This window comes from Glandiceps talaboti, chromosome 6, assembly GCF_964340395.1.
Source record: "Glandiceps talaboti chromosome 6, keGlaTala1.1, whole genome shotgun sequence".
Classification (NCBI taxonomy): domain Eukaryota; kingdom Metazoa; phylum Hemichordata; class Enteropneusta; family Spengelidae; genus Glandiceps; species Glandiceps talaboti.
The window spans coordinates 22,230,592-22,247,323 of record NC_135554.1 but is presented as its reverse complement, the minus strand read 5'-3'; the positions used below and the strand labels follow the sequence as shown (position 1 = coordinate 22,247,323).

Here is a 16,732-nt window from a genome sequence, read left to right as displayed (position 1 = left end):
CGACCGACCGACCGACCGACTGACTGACTGACTGACTGACTGACTGACTGACTGACTGACTGACTATTACCAGTCAATCAACCGCTGACGCCTGATAGTAGTACTTTAGCAGCCAACCAAAAGAACCCTAACCGATCCAACCATTCTAACCAACAACTAGCCTAGATGGTCTACAATTCTAGCCGACTACTAGCCCCAACGGTGTATCTTTCTAGCCAACCACTAGCGCCGGTGGTGTACCATTCTAGCCAACCACTAGGCCCGGATGACATACCAACCAACATCAAAACGAACTAGCTCAAAACAGGTAAATATAGGTCGCAAAATCCAACCACTACATGGTCATTGAACCAAAGCTGATCAAGTATGTCACGAGATAAATCAATATTTTCCAGTAGCCAACCAGTCTATCTGCTGACAGGTTTGTCAGCGAGTACGTCAACCAATCACCATTCACAATTATGTTAGTCAGTAAATCAGTCCGTTTGTCAGTCATAAATCAAACAACCGGCTATCCACCAAGTCAATCAGTCAGTCAGTCAGTCAGTCAGTCAGTAGGTCACTCACTCACTCACTCACTCACTCACTCACTCACTCACTCACTCACTCACTCACTCACTCACTCACTCACTCACTCACTCACTCACCCGCCCGCCCGCCCATCTACCCACCCATCTACCCACCGGCACCCACTATACTACCACCAAACCAACCAACCAACCAACCAACCAACCAACCATCTACCCAGCCAACCAACCATCTACCCAGCCAACCCAAGAGCCATCTACCCATCCATCCACCAACCAACCAACCGAAAAAAAACAACAACTGAGAACATATAAGATGCCGAGAAGTGTTCCCAGGATAAATACAGTTAGTGTTTGTCTCTGGACACTCTACAGTTAGTCAAATTAAGTCTCTCTCTCTGGCACTGCTGACCAATACATAATCACATATCAGTAACGTATTAACTTGACATCCACGAGATGTACAGAATTTAGTAAAATTGTGATATTACTACTTTGGCATTTCAATTATTTTTGTTCAATCTTGAAAACACCTTTTTTTTCTTGTGTTTTTGTTTTGTTTACGAAGACAATAATGTCTATATAAACATCGTCACACTACCAAGAACTAATGGAAAGGGGGGAACAAGACCGCACAGTTTGAGAACAAATTTATTCGAAAGCAACATTCTGAAGACGAATAAAAGGTTAGAAGGAAAGCTAACGAAGCCGTGGGGTCAGAATAAACAGAGTGTAATGGAGACATTCTGAAAATAGTCTGACTGTAATCAGAAATGACTGTTACTCAACCCTGACTGTATGATTTTAACGTGACCGATACAAGGAACGGCCATTTCGCACCTGTTTATCCACTTTTACTCGATTGTGCACAAATTAATATCCTTTCATTTCTAGCAAACAACTGGACAAAAGTGCGAGTATCAAGTTCTCTCTGCGACTTATACCGCAACACTTCAAAGTTTGCGTCTAAGAGGAGAAACTTTCTGGGCAGCTGCGCGTTCCTTTTGTTTCAGCACGCACTGTGTGCAAGAAGAACGGGTCTCCAACTCACACGAGTAAATATGCATTCTTCTTGAAGATAATTTTGAAGGAGTCGCTAACATCAAAGGCGTCCTGTTTTCAAAAGAGCAAAGTATACAATTTAAGATGACGGTTGTCGATCGAAATGTATATATTTTAATGCTTATTTTAATCCATGTCTCTTTTTCACGTGTATGCGACTACTTAATGGGAAAGTGATTCTTTGCCAAAACTTCACACAATAAGCGCCATTCTACGTGTCAAGTACTCGACTCGGTAATAAAGCACGTAGACTTTTTAGTGTTAACAGTGCAACCCCTTGGGACGAAATACTTGAGTTAGCCCAGTCAGTATTATCCCTACTTCGAGGCTACTACGTCAGACAAGACAGGCACAGACCGTTTACACCTGAGTGAGTTCTAATAAGCCCCTTAAACTGAATTTATAAGAGGAGGGGGTTGGGAACTGTACCAACAAGTTCAGAGAAGGGGTTGTGAAATGGACTACTTAACAAGGAGATTATAAAGCAGGTGAGACTGATACCCCAAAAACTTAAGCAGATTGTTGATTGGTTGATTTGTGAAAGAATGAGGAAAGATAGTGAAAGGTTTTAAGGACTATCCAGTGTAAACAAAAACAAAAAACAACAACACAACACAACACAACACAACACAACACAACACAACACAACACAATACAACACAACACAACACAACACAACACAACACAACACAACACAACACAACACAACACAACACAACACAACACAGCACAGCACAGCATAGCACAGTAAGCTTACAGCACAACACAACACAACACAACACAACACAACACAACACAACACAACACAACACAACACAACACAACACAACAAAACACAACACAATAATAATGTTACTGATAACAATGATAATTAACGAATGACATCATCATCATCATCATCATCATCATCATCATCATCATCATCATCATCATCATCATCATCATCATCATCATCATCATCATCAAAAACACAAAAACAATAACACTATTAAGTTCAATGACAATGTAAGCCTCGCAAAAGACTAATCGTTGCATAAATCGACAGACCATTAGTATAGAGCAGATGTGTTTCCATAACAATCAATGATTAACAAATATGAAACCGTCGAATACAGAACTATATTCCTACGGCACAGTATACCGCTAAAGGACGTAAACTAATTTTCATTGTGATAAACAAGGGCAGGAAATATCGCACTATGGGTTGGTGGACATGTAGAGGAAACGCCCTCATCAATAACCCATGCATTGATGGGGTTAGTCAATTCAAGTTGTGTGAGCATGTAGAAGGGCGAACAGTAGAACTAAAACGGTTGTGCCGTGATTAAGTACAGTCAGAAACAACTATTCTGATTGGATAACTGCTCTTTTCCACTTGGATATACGAGGTCAAGGGTTAACAAGGATATGATTTACCGTTAAATGATGACTAATAGAACTACACAATACATTACAATGAGGGGAACAAGTTCAGATTTTAATCCCGAAATCTAACACATAACACTTGTAAACGCCATATCAACAGAGAGAGAGAGAGAGAGAGAGAGAGAGAGAGAGAGAGAGAGAGAGAGAGAGAGAGAGAGAGAGAGAGAGAGAGAGAGAGAGAGAGAGAGAGAGAGAGAGAGAGAGAGTAAGAGACAGACAGACAGACAGACAGACAGACAGAGACAGACAGACAGAGACAGACAGACAGAGAGTCAGACAGAGACACACACAGACAGAGACAGACAGAGACTCGACAGAGACAGAGACAGACAGACAAACAAACAAACAAACAAACAAACAAACAGACAGACAGAGGCAGAGAGAGACAAAGACAGTGACAGACAATCAGACAGAGGCAGAGAGACAGAGACAGACAGACAGATAGATAAATCGAGAGACAAACAGAATTAAACGATGTATGTATGTATGTATGTATGTATGTATGTATGTATGTATGTATGTATGTATGTATGTATGTATGTATGTATGTATGTATGTATGTATGTATGTATGTATGTATGTATGTATGTATGTATGTATGTATGTATGTATGTATGTGAGTGGGGAGTGGAGTGAATACCGTCACGGTGGATGGATGAGTGATTGTAAGCATGGATCTATATTGTACAAATGTCAATATATAATAGGTCCAATAATTCTATATATTACGAAACTTACGGAGTTATTCACATTATATTTTGCTAATGTTGTGTTGGATTTTACCTCGTCACCGCGCTCATCGTGTTCACTTGTATATTTATGTTAAAGGCCAAGCCCAATACCAGTGTTTGTATACGTCGTTCACTTGGGATTTAGAAACCATCATCCCGATCAATACCGTGTGAATCTGACGAGTATATTGTCTGTAAACTTCCCACAAACTTAAGGGGCATTTTACCTTCTTAAATCATAGATTTGCTTTTTTAATTGTTTCTTCTTTAAGGCGCCTAGCCAACACAATGGAGAAATAACAGATACAGCACTCAAGCACCGAGACAAACAACTTTCTACTGTCACACCGAAATGCGGTCGATTTGTCTGTTTGCCCGTTGGCGTCTGCTCGAAGTGGCTTTCAATTTCTTTACATACAGATTAACATACAGAGCATTGACTCGAATTAACGGATAATTAGACATGAAAGAAACAAGGGTACATGTGTTACATATTTGGATTTTTGGACGAAAATAGATATTTTATAGAAAGAGGGCGCTCAGTTAAACTTTAAAGACATGGCCCGACCCCCACTGTTGATATTAGCCACTTTAAACACGTCTTAAATCATTTAAAACTAGCAATAGCTTTCAAAAATGAAAATAATATAAACATCGTGTAATTACTGTGATGGGTGGAAAGACGGACTACAGTCAGAATAATGAGAACAGGAGACGAAAGAGAAATACACCAGATAAATAAATCTGGGACCCATGTATTTCAGTGAGTGCGCCGCCATGTGGACATGAAAACAAAGTTTTTTATGTGTCTTGTCAAGAGAGGGCAGCATTACATCCGAAAAACATAGCGGAGGTGTTACACACTGGAATAAAAACAAACCAAACTAACGACTTTTATTATGGAATTATATCATGCAAATTTATTGAAATATAATTATTATATGTATCTGTTGATAGCATTTCTTACATGCTCTAAAAGTACATTTGTAAATGGAATATCTATGAGCACAAAAATGTTTTTGTTGTCTCTCTGAAAGTGACAGCATTACTATAGAAAACTTAATAAAATAGAAGCCAGGAAGAGCTGATACTTAGAGTATATTTACGTACAGTTTATGAGATAACCCATCGTTAACCATAATGCATAATGGAAAGAGGTCAAATTGGGTCAATTTTTTTTTCGTGCGAGTATTTTCTTGGGGGAATTGTGTGCAGTATTGCAACATACTAGAAAGACAATATAGACTGCAAAGAACAATGAAAGTTGCAAAACATAAAATATACCGACAATAACAAAAGATATTTATGTGTTAGCAAATACAATCAGCCAAAACAAATATACATGAACTCCGTCAACAAATTGCACCTTGGTCTCATATACCATTGCACACAATTGTTTTTGTTTTTTTGTTTTTGAGTGTGTGATACCGAGAAGTGAAACTAAGTTTCCGCGACCTCGGTGTGACAAACTCTGTTCAAAGTTACAAACTATCCAGTTTAACACAAAACTCCCCAAAACAAAAGGTCAGACAAGAAATGGAAGTTTAGTAAAAAAAAAAGCACATTTTGAAGAAAAAAACCACTTAAAATTCTTTTCGAGAAAACATGTTATAATAATCACAATTATATTCAACATAAATATATTGCACAGAATAAAACTGAACAATGGCAAACTGAAATATTGATATATGTATAATTAACAATATATTACATTGACACATGACAAGAAAGCGTACACCTCGAAAAATAGAAAATACATTGAAGAGTACACTATGATAAATAGGTCAGTTTACAGGGACACGGGTCAATTGGATACACCACATATGCAATGTAGATTTTTTGGTCGCTAAATTTCTACCAAAAGTTTCTCTGCCAGCAGGGAAACTTCTTTAAGATATATTATACACTTTATATATGTGTGAATTCATTAGTTGTATTTACATTGCGACCTGACTATACCTTGTCCTAGCCTTGGCATTGGTCATGCTGTCCCAATAGCTTTAGTCTGTAAGGTATGCCATGACAGGGCGCCCTCATGCATCGGCCAACCCCTTTCGGAGCAAGGCCAATGAGAGCTGAGCTACACAACGTATGTTTGTCTTAGCATTAAGTCTGTAAGGTACGCCGTGAAGGGGCGCCCTCACACATCGGTCCACCCCTCCCACCTCCTCGTGAGAAGAGGCCGGCGATGGCAGAACGACACGACGTATCTTACAGGCTATTTTAGCATATGACAGCTTGAGATAGACCACAGCAAGTCTCTTGGCCAAGTTTGTACCAAACACTTTGGCTACCGCTGTAGTTAATAACTGTCCAGCAAATTTATCAGAAAATAAATGTAAGTTTAATAGGTTGAATGAGTTTTAAAACGAAGTATTGAACTGACCAAGAACTATATATTCAATGGCACCAGTTGTTCTGTGTGCACCAAGTTAATAAAATTTCATTAATATCAATGTATCTTATTCCGAATCATGGGTACTTCACAAATTTAGACTAGTACGTACACAAAACGAACAATTGTTATAAGACATAGAGATACAGACGACATGAAAATAATATCAGCCATTATTCCAAAAAAAAAATGATGGGGAAAAATACACTATACATATCATACAAGCATAAAATATACATTATTATAATAGGTAATTAAATATGCATAAAAACGAAAATAAAGTATTAACGTAACTGTGTAAAATGCAGCAAGCCTTGCATATAATTTTAAAGAGCGTCTGGAGTTGAAGTTTGCAAAAAAAAATACATTTTTCCTCTCTGATTAGAAGAGTGTTTTATTTCATATGTGACACTATAAGGCGAAGCATGGTCGTAAAGTTAATGTACTTTTTTTAAAATTGACACTATACAGAATGTCGAATAAGAACTTGCCTTGTGGGAGAGGTAAGACATATATTATTACATAATTAATTTAAGCCATTTAAAAATGTTTCTTTTAAATTTTCTCAAAAAAAAGTTTATATTGGTAAATATTTACACCTGCGTATTCACATTGTACAGAAAAATATCACTGGGTCAAAGGTGACCAATCAGAATAGACCTGTGACGTTATCATCAATGTCATATTTCATAAGTAAATAAAATTACAATTCATCGTTATTCTTATTTGATTGCATAGAATACGGTGACATCATTATCTACATTATCACAGTTCATAAAAGTTAAGTTAAGATTACGTCATTATATTAATTTAATGACGTCATATGCTCGATCAATTTCGGTCATTTGCATAATTTGCAGTGATTATTGTTTGGAATACCCCAATCTGATTAAAAACCACGGCCATCACCCGGAACAAAACAAACGACACAAAAACAATGCAAATAGAGGTATTAATACATCTAGCCGCTTTCACCATTGACATCAAATTTTACATTTGTCATCAGATAGGGATACCCCTCACTGCAACTCTATGTAGTTTGTGAAATGTAGTCAGGAAGAGGCAGGTAACAGACCTGTTTGATTATATACAGTTCGTGACCATAATAATTCCGTTACCAGATCTATGACGTCATACCATCTATGACGTCATACCATCAAGCAATGCCATTCATTATGACTTGATATAGCCTGTGTAATTACATGTATGATAATGACTTAGAGAGACAGGTCACTGGCCTGATAGGGCTGCATAACACGATGTATCTTACAGTCTATAACCTGTGTTGCAGTTCATGAAAATAATGATGACGTCATTTCCATGATGTCATACAACAACTCAGATTCAGTTATTTATTCTGATTGTTGCTCCTGTCACTGTAACTTGATGTAATTTTTAAGTTGGTCAGGTAGGGGCAAAGTACAGACCTGGTTGATTCTGACTCCTAGCGTCTTCCTGATAGACAGCAAACATAGATGTTTCAGACTCTGGGATCCATCTGAAACAAAGGACAGACAATTTCATGCATGTTATATCATTATCATACCACTACGTCTTATCATTAGTGTGACACTACGCCACCTAGTGTCAGAAAAAACATTACCGTTCGTTTTTAGAGGTGACGCCTCGTACATTGTGTGGAAACGAAAGACTTTTATACCCACTGGTGCAAATTTTACCTTACACAATACACGTTCCTCTTAACTATCCTATTCATTGGGTTATCATCATAGCTTCGATTGACAGGGAATAAAAGAGAGCATGAAACGGAAAGAAAAGTATGGGAAAAATATTTTTAAAAGGGAAAGGAACGAAGAATGGAAAAGAAAACAAGGCAGATATAAAGCGAGAAAGAAAAGTGACAAAACAGAGAATAATTTTACCTGCCAAACAAGCAATGAATGTAAGTAAGGGTAACTTTTGATACAGAGTATGGCAATGCAGGATCGTTTGCTTCAAAATCCCATGTCAATGAACCTTTGACTATACATATAGTCTGTGATGAAGACTTGTGACCATGTGAATTATGGTGTTTAACTTGTAACCAAAGGTCAAAGGTCATGACCCTGTATGACAGTTTACAAATACAAATAAAGTGTGTTCTATTTTATGACGACGAAAATTAAATTAAAGTCTGGTCTGTTGACTGAAAGAGTAAAGCGAGTGATAAGTAGTTTAAAAGCTGTTGTCTACAAGCTGCTGGATTTGTTGACTTGTATGATGCATTCACTGATGGTGGTTTTTTTTTCAACAGTTATTAAAAACCAAAACTATTACATTTGTAAATTGTGTTCTTTGTTCATTTCAGAGTAGACAGAGTGTTCGGCATATTTATTCCTCTCTTTAAAATATGAGGAAAACAGGCGGTTGGTAATAAATCAATCGCGGTCTGAAAATGACATTATATTATATTTTGTGTAATGAAAGAAAATGAACGAATAAGACAGAACTGAACTGAACTGAACTGAACTGAACTGAACTGAGAAAGAAGTGGATGGCGCCATGGCGTGAGGAAAGAACAGCCAGACGCAATGAAAGGTAGAACGGGGCAGATATCAAATTCTGTACAATAAATCATGAAACTTGAGTGGTGTAGTTGTTTAGAATGGGTAAATCATATCTACAAGCAAAGAACGAAAATCTACGTCAAAATTGAAAGTCTACTGTTGATTTCCTGCGTCATTTTTTTTCTTTTTTTAAAAAAAGGTTGTTAATATTTTGGTGTGTCGCCTTAACGCCGTCTGTGTTTCCCTTCACAGTAGTTTAGTTTTGTTGTTAAATAAAGCGATTTCTTGTCAAGTGAAGCGTAGACCAACTTTGGTCAAATTATACCAGTTAAATAGTATAAACGACATTGGATTGGTGTAATATATTAGATGCTTGTAAACCGATCGCCAGGGAATGAAATTATATCTTGCTACTTTAGACACGATGCAATTGGCTTGTCCAACTTGAATAACTGGAACGGTTAGCATTCCTACACGCTTTCGTCAGCTCAGGGATAAAAGTCAGCGTCTCTATTTATCTCAAACGGAGGAAGATCGTCATGCTGAAGGCGACTGCATGAGAAATGAACAACTCAGACACCGAAATGGAACATTCCTATCCGCGTCTCTCGATAAACTCAACCGTCTCTCTCTTTTAAGTAGCCTCCCCTTCAAAAATGCATTGCGTTCATTAAAATAAGAGAGTATTTTTGATGAGATAAATTTCTTTCCACATAAAAACTTGCCTTTTGTCCAGGGGAGAATATCCACGTTTGACAGAACGGCAACGGAAATGGGTAAGTATCTCTACGAAGTTCTTTGCGTAAACCCCCGGTCGTCAAATTCTCTCCATTATGATAAGCTTGTGATATGCAAAATACATGTGTCTCAATAATTAGAAACACCAATCTCCCAAAGACCTTGCTAATGACAAGATCTATAACATTTGCCTAATAACACTGTCACAACGATATTTCAAACTTGTGTGTTTGCCAAGAATTTTCGTTTCTACTTGCTACCTCAGACCACTATAATGGTTTGAGTTGCTATGGATACCTTCGCACAGCAACTCCCCTATATTTTGTTATTGTTTTCTTTTTGTTCTTTTTTTAGAAGCCTGAATTAAATTCCACGACATTTGATCGGTAAAATATCGTCTCGAATTTGTTATTTAGTATCAAGCCAACTCATTAATGTCCATAACCATAGTAATATGTCTCGTTAAACGACCATTTGGAGGTCAGGGGTCACACGCTGAGGTTTTCCAACACTCCATCGTCAAATGATATGACATTTACCCATACAGACAGACAGCTTTAAATATATGCAGTGTGTCGCGTGTCTGGGTCACTCAACCCTGATTTAATGCGATGCTATCATTGTGCCGTAAGAGAGATGAATTGATATGACCTTACAACTGAGGTCATAAATTGTCTGTTAAAATCCCAAAACAACAATGCCGCGGGGTCATGAATAATTTTCCCATGTGACGTATGTCATGACGACCCCCCCCTCCCCTCCACTCCTCCAAGGACAATTAAGACAAGACTCGCAATATTTTAGTATCTTTGATTTTTTTTTAGAAATGTTTCAATAATGTTGTGACTTGAGTGTTTTGAACGTGCATTTTGAAAAGAGAGGGAATGGGGGAGGGTGCGGGGGGGATATCGGAATTATAGGCAACTTTTATTGTTCTTCGTATGAAAGACATGTAACACGGTATACGAATGCAATCATCTTTGTCAGTGCCGAATACCCCGAGGCTCTTTGAAGGATAAACACCGAATGCTGGTTTTTCACTTGTACTCTAGTCTCTCGACACAGCTGACCCTGGTTAGTGTTAAGTGATGGCAGGTGGAGATTTGTTTGGCGTCTGTCTCGACCAGTTTGTTGTGGACACCAAGATTAAACTAATATTATTGACAACGCCAACAGCTTTAGTACTGGCACGCGTGCGAGTGAAATATGGAAACAATACTCAACACTCTCTCAACCAACAGAAGGTGAAAATCACATCTGCTATGCCAGTATTCTGACCTTTGACTCCTGTCTTGTTGATGTAAACTAAAATGTCAATTTAACTACCCCTAGGGGGTTTAACTAATTTAGTCATTCGAGGTGTCGTGATGTACAATATCGAAGCACTGACCCTTCATTCACATGAGGACATGATATGACGTTGTGGTCAATAAAATATTCGTACCGTACCCCAAAAAGTGCTAGCAGGCATATGTTGATACACATAAAGAACAATTTCAATGATAATAGATGGCAAATCGACCATGGAAAATGTGTTCCTAGAATCAGTATACCATATCCTCCCCCCCCCCTCCATCCGATACCATACATACATACATACATACATGCATGCATACATGCATACATACATACATACATACATACATACATACATACATACATACATACATACATACATACATACATACATACATGCATACATGCACATACATACATACATACATACATGTACATACATACATACATACATACATACATACATACATACATACATACATACATACATACATACATACATACATACATACATACATGTACATACATACATACATACATACATACATACATGCATGCATACATACATACATACATACATACATACATACATACATACATACATACATACATACATACATACATACATACATACATGCATGCATGCATACATGCATGCATGCATGCATGCATGCATGCATACATACATACATACATACATACATACATACATACATACATACATACATACATACATACATACATACATACATGCATACATACATACATGCATGCATGCATGCATGCATACATGCATACATACATACATATACATACACACACACACCTATACAGATACAAGTACAGATGGCGCAAAATACTCACCTAATTGTTTTGTCACGCAATCCACAACTAACTTGTTCTTTGCCGCCAACGCCACATCCACAACACTGTGGTTTTCAGAATTACGAGTAAGTAAATTACTTCCCTTGACTAAATAATTCAACGCCTGTAGACAGACAGAAAGTGTAATGTAAATAACAGAAACAGACAGTTTTAATAATAATACCAAGGCAAACGATTGATAACTCACAGTGGGGAATTAAATGTATTTCTAAGTGTTCCAGACAGTATTAGAGAAAGTCAAAGCAGGGAACAAGGGGACTCCGATATATTCAAGCATTTAAACAACTGGGAAAGATTCAAGTATTAAAGCCACGAGAAAATGACACAAAATATACATTCGTCTAGTGATTTAGAAAACTGTCCAACGAGATAATCTTTGACGCTCAACCCAATAGCACTATCAAGAACTTAATTCGTGTGACTGATTTTCATATCATCTTACCATGGTGGCGGATCTTTTAATAAATTTGCAAAAATCAAAAATTAAATCTCAAAAAATTTATCCAACGAATAATCACTTTGATTAATTTATCAATATGTTGAAATAATCCACCATCTGTTTTTCTCATAACAATATTTATTATTTTTTACAAAGTTTTTGAAATGTTAAATTCGATCGAGCTTTAACTTCGAAGTTTTCCTAGAGAGATTACCAACAAAGCCGTAAGGTCTAATAGGCCACAACTTACACTAGAGTTTCCTCGTTTAGCTGCTATATGGGCCGGAGTATTGCCCCATCTGTCCTGAGCGGTAAGATCAGCCCCGTAATCAGATAAAACTTTTAGTGTGTCCACATAGCCTGCCTCGGCGGCGTCGTGGATCGGCGCTCTACCGACGTCATCGGATTGATTGACTAAAGCACCCTTGTCCAGCAACATTCGAGCAATATTTGCACTGCTAAAGTTCATGACCTAATAAGAAAGAAACACAATATTATGACCAAAGTAATATCAATGAAATGACGTCACCGACATATTGGTCTGTGAGCTGATGCGAAGGCCTCCAAATAAACACTGAAGCGGGATCATTAGAAAATCCTCCACACATAGCCAACAAAAACATCAGTGATTCATTGAATTTCGTTTGATAAAATACCAGCAAAAGTTTCAGTATTTGACAGAAAAACGTCTATCAAATGATAGTGATTTTATCGAAGTATGCTATTAAATCTGCTAACTGACACTTGAGAACGATGAAAATCGCCATAAATCAGTGACTGATGAGAAGCATCGATGGCTCACGCCTATAGATAGAGAAAGTGAGATACGTAGATATATATAGTGAGGACTATATTACTATGTTGTAATGGGGAGATAAATGGGGCCCAAATGGATGGGGGTAATATCTGGTATATCCACCAGTAATGTAAGAGCAGAACTATTTGTATTAATTTTGTATACATGTACATATAATATTTCTTTGCTTGGTTTAACCTCGTGTGTGTGTGTGTGTGTGTGTGTGTGTGTGTGTGTGTGTGTGTGTGTGTGTGTGTGTGTGTGTGTGTCACATATTTCATACAGTAAAACTGCGATGGGCTGACTACCCAAAACATACGTCACACACTATGTCTTGTTTCAGACCATGAAATAATTATTTGGTGGTCTGGTCTTTAGCGTGACAGATGACGTCATCTTTTTTACATTCATTTTTTCCCGACCATTCGACATTTTAAATATTCAAATCAGCTTGAAAGGTCAAAATCGGTGGCCAGTTTATGGCACATAGACGTTTGATGTGTTTAAAGGAAAATTTTGATGTAATAATAATATCTGATTAGGCGATGAAACCTAGTTTGACGTCGGTAGTGTCGTCTTCACTGACCTATACGATGTATATTTGTTTAAAGATGACAAATGAATTTGATAAATTATAAAGGAAAACAACGAATTGTGGCAATTAAATGCAAATATTATATGAAGCGTGTAAATAGTTCGCTAGGGCATTCCAGTATATGAAATTGTTATGCTCGAATTTGTGTGTCGAAATACGGTAATAGTGAATATGACCGGCGTCGCGTGCCTCCATGTATCACGTGACGCCGGTCATATTTACTATTCTCGCACGTACTTTGTAAATGACAGGTTTCCATCTGGAACTTTACAATCATAGTTGACGCTACTTTGGAGTCAAAAAGATAGCGCCGGCTTTAGAGAGTCAGTATGTCATGCTTATAGCCATAGCGTGGAATATGCAACAACAGTATGGCACAATATTGACTGCAAATGTATACAGTATTCAGTATATTTTATAATTTGAACCTGTTAGTCTTATATAATATAAGGAGACATATATACTTCGAACAACAAATCTGTATTTGGTTAATTATTATCACGTTTGTTGTGAGGTGGAGAGAAGCGGGGGAAGTGTCAACGGCGATCGCGTGACACTGTGTCAAAATAGCCTGTCGTGATCATGTATGTCTCATAGTTGAATCGATGATATGTATGGTGTCTGGTCAACACAGTGAAACCGACGCATCGTTCAATTCATACCAAAATGTTTGATTATTCATGTATTTAGCAGGCATATGTGCCTGAAATGTGGAATCATTGATTTTAAAAATAGGGGGTAAAATTAGATGTAGAATAATCACTCAAAAATACTATGAGTATAAAGTTTGCAACAAGCATATCGGGATGATTTAGAACGTCTGCTGTCAATTTAGGGACATTATGGCCGGCATGATGGATATACATGTACCACGCGCCTTGCATTAATACCAATTTAGGAACACGACAAATAAAATCAGACAAAATGTGTTGAATGATGTTTAAATACACGTGGTTACTTATTCTATATTTAAAACAAGTGAAAATGTCTAACCTGTATTGCTGTTCTACCATACTTATTCTTCTGATGCACGTCTGCACCATGTTCAAGCAGGTCACGCACTCTTTCTTCGTTACCACGGGATGCCTCCTCCGTCAGGGTCAAGTTGACTTGATGGACGGGGTGGGCCATCACTGCAAATACAACCACATTGTCAATGCAACGGAAAACCATCTTATCGAGAAACATAGCGGATTTAAAGCAAAAGCCGTCCTGCAAAATGTAGCCTAGTTTGTCTCTCGGAGCAGTTATTAAAAGTTGCACGCCGGCTGCTGTTGGTGTAGATTGTAATATCACTCGCGCAAGGTTGATCGAGGTTATTTTTACACCACGCGATCAGCCTGTGTCGCGTATCAAATACCATTTCAGAAATGTTCGAATCAAATTGCCATGTGTTCTCGCAGATTCGTTTTCACGATGGGTCTAGATTATCACAGATTTAACACAGACATCAACACATACTAATTTACGGGTCAAAGCCAACGGTCAGAACGCTACCGGTGTTACGCAGTGATTAATTGAGATCTATTTACAGTGGGGTTAAACGTAAACAGACATTGTATACAATCACAACCGAGGACTTTAAGAAATAACGTATTTCTGAACGTTGTGTACCCAAAGGCCTACAGAACGTACGGGAGAGAAGCAGTATAATATCAAGACATTTGACAAACAAGTGTGTAATAAAAGTCACTGAACGGTGTAATTATTTTCACCTTATATCTTATTTCAGTCTGTGGCATTGTCCCATTATTCACCAGATGTACAACTTCAGAGGACTGCCCAACATCGGATCAAATATACATGTCGAAGACTCACGTTTTAAAACTCAAAAAGTATCCATTATGTACATCAACGCCAAACTACACAATTTAATGTATGTCAAAAGTTCAAGCCATAGTGGCCAAACTGTTATACTACTTTTGGAAAGTTATTGGAAACATGTAAACGGAGTTAGCATGTACAAACCAACCGAAGGTGATCGAATGACACGTTTAAGCGAGAGATTGAGAGAGTCGTCAGAGGGTATAAGTACCTCTTCGCTCGTCAGATCATAATCGTCAGATAGGGTTGGTACGGTGGATGATTTTAGGCTAATTCAGGCCTTAGTTGGTTTATAAACAATTCATGAATTGCTTTCTATATTGGTTTGTTTATGGATGACTGGGTTGATGGACAGTTAATGAAAGGTGTGCAGATTTGCAATGCATATACTCACATACGCTCGTTACATACGCATACACCCATCCTCCTAATAATATCCTTATATGCCATACATATTAAAAATGAGTCAAAATATGCTATCATGATGATTTCTAAGCTCTATGAACATGTACAAGCCAGGACTAGCTAGTCAGTCAGTCAGTCAGTCTGTCTGTCTGACTGTCTGTCTGTCTGTCTGTCTGTCTGTCTGTCTGTCTGTCTGTCTGTCTGTCTGTCTGACTGTCTGTCTGTCTGTCTGTCTGTCTGTCTGTCTGTCTGTCTGTCCGTCCGTCCGTCCGTCCGTCCGTCTCTCTCTCTCTCTCTCTCTCTCTATCTCTCTCTCTCTCTCTCTCAGTGTGAAAGTAAAATATTGTTCAATAAAATATTGTTTCAACTTTGTAAATTCGTCAAAAGTACTCGACAGTCACTGAAACCTCAACGCTTGCCGTGCTTGCTTGCAACTGACAATGTAGTATGACAGAAAATCGATTTTTGTTTGAATATTTTACTGCAGGCATACACACGGTTCAAATACCTGTACAGCGCATTATAACTTCTGTGATGTTTTGCAGGTGTAAATATTACCGGTATGGTACTTGGGAACACATAAAACACAGTCCATTCCTTCACACCTTGCTTTGTAGAACATAAACAAATAGATTCTATTGTTTTTCATCCGCGTCGCCGGGCAACGCCGTGTGTCACGTATGTATCACTGTTCTGTTTTCAAAAACGTTCGATAGGAGAACGGTGGGCCGGAGAAGCCGGCCCAGGTGAGACGTGTTATGGATTCATGACAGGTGACATATGGATATAGTTTACTGCATTTGATAAGCTACTTCACAGAAAAATAGTTTGGCGTGGGAGTTTATACAAGAAATGTCAGGGTTTAAAAAACACCGCATTGCAGTGTTATCATCGTTCCCACAGTCTAACTGTTCTTATCACCGAGAATATTTTCGGAAACGAGCAAATATGATACATTTCAAGTTGACATTCGTTTGATAACAATGCTGGTACTGGGTTTAGTTGAAAACACGGAAACGAAAGACAATGATTGTACTCAATTTCGATTCGGTTTCATCAAAATATACATCACGCTAAAAAAAAGACCAAACTTGTCAGTGGTTGCGT

At 37.9% G+C, this 16,732-nt stretch overlaps 1 protein-coding gene across 2 annotated transcripts in view; it reads right to left on the bottom strand.

Annotated features, from left to right (window-relative positions):
* Positions 1-4,695: 4,695 nt before the first annotated feature.
* Positions 4,696-16,732, bottom strand: part of LOC144436357 (uncharacterized) — an 18,075-nt gene continuing 6,038 nt past the window's right edge. For both annotated transcript variants that reach the window (XM_078125141.1, XM_078125142.1), the window contains exons 3-6: positions 14,390-14,529; positions 12,256-12,477; positions 11,546-11,669; positions 4,696-7,638 (exon numbers count right to left, since the gene is read on the bottom strand). In XM_078125141.1, the coding sequence (XP_077981267.1) occupies positions 7,514-7,638; positions 11,546-11,669; positions 12,256-12,477; positions 14,390-14,529 (611 nt within the window). In that variant the 3' untranslated portion in view covers positions 4,696-7,513. The remainder of the gene's footprint in view (positions 7,639-11,545; positions 11,670-12,255; positions 12,478-14,389; positions 14,530-16,732) is intronic.